This window comes from Rutidosis leptorrhynchoides, chromosome 5 (genome assembly GCF_046630445.1).
Source record: "Rutidosis leptorrhynchoides isolate AG116_Rl617_1_P2 chromosome 5, CSIRO_AGI_Rlap_v1, whole genome shotgun sequence".
Classification (NCBI taxonomy): domain Eukaryota; kingdom Viridiplantae; phylum Streptophyta; class Magnoliopsida; order Asterales; family Asteraceae; genus Rutidosis; species Rutidosis leptorrhynchoides.
Genome location: NC_092337.1, coordinates 353,881,491 through 353,887,490, shown reverse-complemented (window position 1 = coordinate 353,887,490; position 6,000 = coordinate 353,881,491). Strand labels below are relative to the sequence as shown.

The window sequence follows — 6,000 nt, the reverse complement described above, 5'->3', positions numbered from 1 at the left end:
AAAAAGGCTTTTTAATCTTTCCCAGGTTTGTTGAGCAGTGTGACCAGGGGTTAAAACTATTTGAAGAAGTTCACCCGAGATAGTGCCATATATCCATTGAAGGACAATGGCATCTAGTCGAGACCATAAAGCTGGATTTTGATTAGTTGGAGGAGAAGCAGAATCAGTGTCGAATGTGGAAGAAGAGGATGATTTAGAGGGGATAATATGATCGATGACATCAAAAGCAGTGCAGTGAATTTTAAACAATTCGGCCCAAGAACCGTAACGACTGTTATCCATTTCAAGGATTATGGGAATAAAGTTTCTGATATTGTTTACAGTGACTGCAGGATGGATTTTGTTTTCTGCCATGGAGAAAATGAAGCAGGAAGTGAGGAAGAAGAAGCAGAGAAGAATATTGTGGAGAAAGGCTCGTGATACCATAAAGGTGTTGATAAATTTGCTTGAATTCTTATTGCACAATTGTGGGGTAAATATACAAAGATAGTATGTGGAAAATCTATAATGTCTGTGGAAAATCTCACCATAATCCCATGATATAAGGGGAAGATATATCCTACATTAAATACAAAGATATATTACATTAAATACAAAGGTGATAGTCAAATATGTACAGTTAATATGAGCTGTGTTTCCCTCTGTAAATATACAACGCAATATGAATACGCATGCCGAAAACACCTACCGCAACACGCGGGCCGGTCCGGACTAGTTAAATTACCAAAATTGACATTTTTGTATGTACATACCTGTATGTACATACCTTTTGTAATTTTTTTACATCAATCAGATGTTATTGGGGATAGAGCATCAAACAAAACACGTGGTTGGAATATGGATAGTATACTGGATAGAGCATCATCAGTTATTAACCACCAATATCAACGATAACATTACATACCCAGGGCAGCGGCTATGGCTACTTTGTTCTCCACAACCTTCACAACTCCCAATCCTATCACATCTAAATCAATCCTTCACTACAACCACCATTTCACTGTCAAATGCAATGCGTACGCTCCTCCACCGCTTCCTCCAGCGGTTCAGACATTCTGGAAATGGCTCTCCGATGAAAAGATAGTGTCTGCAAAGTCTCCGGCGAAGCCTGGAACCGTAACAGAAGGTTTAGGATTAGTTGCGCAAAGAGATATAGGTCGAAACGAGGTCGTTTTGGAAGTTCCGAAAAAGTTTTGGATAAATCCAGATACTGTAGCAGGTTCTGAAATTGGTAGGGTTTGTAATGGATTAAAACCGTGGATTTCAGTTGCGCTGTTTTTAATTAGGGAAAAGAAACAAATTGATATTTCTGATTGGAGAAATTACATTAATATCCTTCCTGAATTTACTGACTCCACTATCTTCTGGTGAGTTGGTTTTACATTTTCCCCTTATTTTATTGGATTAATGATATGTATTATTTATAAATCAGTTGGCTGATTTAATGGTGTTTTTTTACAGAACAGGTCACAAGAGGAGCTAAGTGAGATTGAAGGTTGGTATAATTTATTATAGTCACATTTATTTTATTGATTTATGACAATGTGTGTTAACAGTTAAACAGATTTGCTTTTTCTTGTTCTAAGTTACCCGGGTAGGATTATATTTTCTTGTTCAAGTTACTTGAGTTCCTTGCAAGAGGTCTCAGGTTCGAATCATGTCTTGGGTGAATATTTAGTGATGGCCAGGGAAGGGTTTGAAACAGCCAGAGGTAAACATTAGAGTATTGGGTCGGATTACTCGCCCTCCCGGGTAGCCCGAACAGAAAAAACCTTGTACCTTTCTATGACCTTTTTCGACCCTTTCACCGGAGGTTTAAACCTAAAACTTGTTGTTTTGAGGATATCCGAATGTCAATCACTATTCCATCTTGGTTATGGTTATTATTGACAATGTGTGTGTGATAGTAAAATTAAGTTACTAAGTTTGTTAATAATTCAGGTGTTGAAAGAATATTTTCAAAGCAAATTTAGGAACTAAAGTCTTCGCCACTCCCATTAAGTCATTTGAATGTAATTGTGTTCCGAAAAAAGCAAGAAAATTAAGTAATAAACTTGTTGTTAATTTTCAGGAACTCAACTATTGAGCACTACATTGAGTGTCAAAGAATATGTGGAAAACGAGTTTGTGCAAGTTCAAGAACAAGTGATTCTCCCAAATAAACAGCTTTTTCCTTTTGTCATTACATTAGACGATTTTATTTGGGCTTTCGGGATACTAAGATCCAGGGCATTCTCCCGACTTCGTGGTCAAAATCTTGTTTTGATCCCCTTAGCAGATTTGGTAAGCAATCATTATAGGAGTATTTTTTTTTTTTTTTATATACAAACTGGTTTATTTTCTGATACGTGTGATACATTACATTTATGTCAGATCAATCATAGTTCGACTATAACCACGGAAGATTATGCATATGAAATCAAAGGAGCTGGCCTTTTCTCCAGGGATCAAATATTCTCTTTAAGAAGTCCTATACCAGTTAAGGCTGGTCAACAGGTGAGTCTTAAGTTATCTCTTTGACTTTTAAAAGTCAAACGTGTTACATCCATCTTTATACATCACATTGATTGATGATTGATTCTCATACAAATCTGTGTAAAAGATATATACATGGTTGAAAAAGTCGCGAGACGGAGACGAGTCGGTTACGACCTTGAAAGGTCGAGTCGGTGCCGAGATGGACGTTGACCAACGTTGACTTTAAAATATAAATATATTAAATATAAATATTTCAAACATAAATATAAATATGTTAAACATAAATATCTTATAAATAAATGATTTACAAATAAATGTTAGTTTAAATAATATATATGTTTTTTATAACGTTTCTATAATTATAGTGTATTTATTAATTCGCCTTTAAGGCATATACTATGTAAATCGGTATCTTTTTTACTTGGCTTGGGAATTTCATTTACACTAGAACAAGGCCAGACAAAAAGTCGACTTTTGACCAATTTTGACCCGAATTTTCCCGACTTTGACCTGACTTTTTAGCATTTACCGAATAATTAGACGTTTCTTGGGCGAAACGGAACGGGCTATAGTCACCAAATCGCTGCAACGGCCGCTGTAACCGCCGTTTGCAACCACATATATATATCCTTTCTTATTTTACTATTGTTAGTCTGTAACCATAAATCTTTGACCAATGTTGAAGTGGAAATGTTGTTAATTTGACCTAATAAGTTAAACTTATGTTTGAATTCTGGCAGGTCCTGATCCAATATGATTTAAATAAAAGCAATGCTGAGTTGGCACTAGACTATGGATTTATAGAATCAACACCAGACAGAAATACGTACACGTTAACACTACAAATAAGTGAATCAGACCCTTATTTTGAAGATAAACTAGATATTGCTGAATCTAATGGGACAAAGGCAATTCAATATTTTGATATCACTTTAGGCCGGCCTCTTCCACCTAAAATGCTACCATATATAAGGCTAGTTGCACTTGGTGGTACAGATTCTTTTTTATTAGAATCCATTTTTAGAAACTCGGTGTGGGACCACCTTGAATTACCCATGAGCCGCGATAACGAGGAGGTTATTTGTCAAGTTGTACGTAGTGCCTGCCAGTCTGCTTTGTCAAGCTATCGGACCACCACTGAAGAGGTATGTAGCGTTTAGCTATGGTTCATGATCACAAGTTTTAGAGTTGGCATTTTCAATCCATTTATGTTTTAATTTACTAAATTATGTTTTTTCAAAAAATGTGAAGAGATAGAAAGTTGCATCAGAAAATTAAAATGCATCTAAATAATAATTATTTTTAGTTATCGAAACAAGGGAAAGGGTCAATAACTAATTACCAAATCTGACCATTGTTCCACTTAGGTCACTTAAACTTCTCTTATGGATGTTGAACCACTCAACATTTAGGTGGTGTTTGTTTTTTTGTCTGCAGATCTTATAATGTCTTATGTCTACGCGCTTGCAGACGTTTTCACTACAAACAGTTTGTTTTTCTGAAGACATAAGATAAAATAATGTTTTATTATGTCTGCAGCCTCGCAGACTTAGAATTGTTCTTCTAAGTGCTGCAGACAGAACTAAGTTATTTTGTAGACATAAAAACAAACAGTCTTCACTATCCAGCATACAAACTTTTAGGCCACATCTTCTCTACAGACACGCTCCGCAGAATTTCAGACAAAAACATCTTAAAAAACAAACAGCACCAAAGTATCATGAATTTTTTAGTAATTGTTATGCAAGTGAGTTATCAGCTGAAGTTACTAACTTTACTTGGACACCACATTTGCAACATTTTTTTACTTCCTATTGCTTTTTAAGTTGTTATTATATATTATATATATATATATATATATATATTATATTTATCATTTTTTTTCGTTTAGAGTGTGGATGCAATGTTAATCCAAGGTTGTAAAAGTAACTAGTCAGGGACTAGTCGGTCGGAACCTTGTAAGGACTAATTGGCCAAGTCGGAGACTAGTCGAACGGGGACCAACTCTGACCTACGGTGACCGATTTTAACCGAATAAATCCGACTTTGAACTAAAAAAATTGACTCTAACCAACTAAATTGGACTTTTGAGAACTTTGACCTAATAATTAAGCTAAGTCGGAGACTAGTCGAACTACTTTAAAACCCAACTAGTCGGGGTACTTTTACAATGATAATGTTATCCAATTAAATACCATCTGCATGTCAGCTATAAGTTACTGTTAATAGAGGCAGGTAATGCATATTTTTGATTTCAAAAAATTGAAACTTGATTGTTTAAACTTCTGAAAATAAAAATAAAAATGCGTGACTTCGCTGAAACAATAGTTTATTGTGTGAAACTTTGGTTTGTATTTTGACCACTTCCACATGTACTTGAACAACACGGAATTTGACCCAGCTTAGTTTCCCTCATTGCGTGTTTGCAGGATGAAAAATTGAAAGAAGGAAATATCGATCCGAGGCTTGAGATTGCAATTGGGATTCGAAAAGGGGAAAAAATGGTGTTGCAACAGATAGATGAGATCTTCAAAGATAGGGAAATGGAGTTGGATGAATATGAATATTATCAAGAAAGAAGACTTAGAGACCTTGGTTTGGTTGGAGAACAAGGTGACATCATCTTCTGGGAGCCCAAATGAGAATCTGGCTTACAAATTCAAAAAAAAAAAAAAAAAATGTCGTTTTTCATTCCTTTATGTACCATTTGGATTTAGAAATTTTTATAGCCACTCAAACAGAAAGGTCTGTCAGTAGAAGATTTCGATCTATTTATATACCCGTACATGTTATAATCATGTGAGTTATGCTCATTCCATGCGACATTTACCAAATTCAGTTTTGCTGTGATTAGTTATACTAAGGGTTGCATTCTCAAGTTTTATGGATATATATTTTTGACTCGGATAATTTATGACGATATAAGCACAATCACTACGTTCCAATGATAGCATAAAGAGCAAAACAGGTGTATATTTTCAGGAGGTTTAGAAGCTTAACAAGGCCGAAAATTGGCAAACAGGAATGGTAAAATGTTCAGGGAGGCGTTTGCGGCTTTGACGTTATGATCACGAGTATGGCCGGGGAGAGCGAACTGGTTAATGTTTCTCTTTTAAATCCTCGCGAGATCCCTAGTACGTCGCCTAAAATAAAAATCAACGAAAGTGGAAGATAAAAATGGTTCAAGGAGCCGAGATGAAAGAATTCGACGTTTTCATCAAAGACATTTGAGCTCGTGTTCTCGGCTTCACACTTCCTAGTGTCTTTTTTTGTTTTTGAGTTTGGTGTCGTTAGTTTGTTGCATGTGTTTTTTGTTGTCCGATTTGTTTTCGGTTTGGTTAAGTTGAGGCTCGGTATAGATAGTTTGTAAGGTTGCCGCTTTCTAGGTACGAGCCTCTTTGGAGTTTCTCTCGTATCTTTGTTGAAGACGTTTTCGATTCGAAAACGTTTTCCGTATGTATAAAAGTTTTCGTTTTTTTTTTTTCTTCCAAAAACAAATGTCTTTTTAACCTGTCTGTTGAG

The 6,000-nt window shown here is 35.5% G+C and overlaps 1 protein-coding gene across 2 annotated transcripts; it reads left to right on the top strand.

Moving 5' to 3' along the window:
• Nucleotides 1–846: 846 nt before the first annotated feature.
• On the top strand, nt 847–5,210 carry LOC139846841 (fructose-bisphosphate aldolase-lysine N-methyltransferase, chloroplastic). Of its 2 annotated transcripts, XM_071836379.1 has the most exons (6): nt 852–1,367; nt 1,467–1,495; nt 2,072–2,283; nt 2,374–2,496; nt 3,219–3,623; nt 4,908–5,210. In XM_071836379.1, the coding sequence occupies exons 1-6, from the start codon at nt 919–921 to the stop codon at nt 5,118–5,120; spliced, it is 1,431 nt and encodes a 476-aa protein (XP_071692480.1). In that variant the 5' UTR covers nt 852–918; the 3' UTR covers nt 5,121–5,210. The 2 variants fall into 2 exon arrangements, with proteins under 2 accessions (XP_071692479.1, XP_071692480.1); XM_071836378.1 differs by having other exon boundaries at nt 847–1,367; nt 2,072–2,496.
• The last annotated feature ends 790 nt before the right edge of the window (nt 5,211–6,000 follow it).

Coding starts and splice junctions, on each gene's coding strand:
- LOC139846841 (XM_071836378.1), top strand. CDS start 919: ATGGCTACTTTGTTCTCCACAACCTTCACAACTCCCAATCCTATCACA. Junction 2,497..3,218: donor CAGTTAAGGCTGGTCAACAG/GTGAGTCTTAAG, acceptor GAATTCTGGCAG/GTCCTGATCCAATATGATTT. Junction 3,624..4,907: donor ATCGGACCACCACTGAAGAG/GTATGTAGCGTT, acceptor GCGTGTTTGCAG/GATGAAAAATTGAAAGAAGG.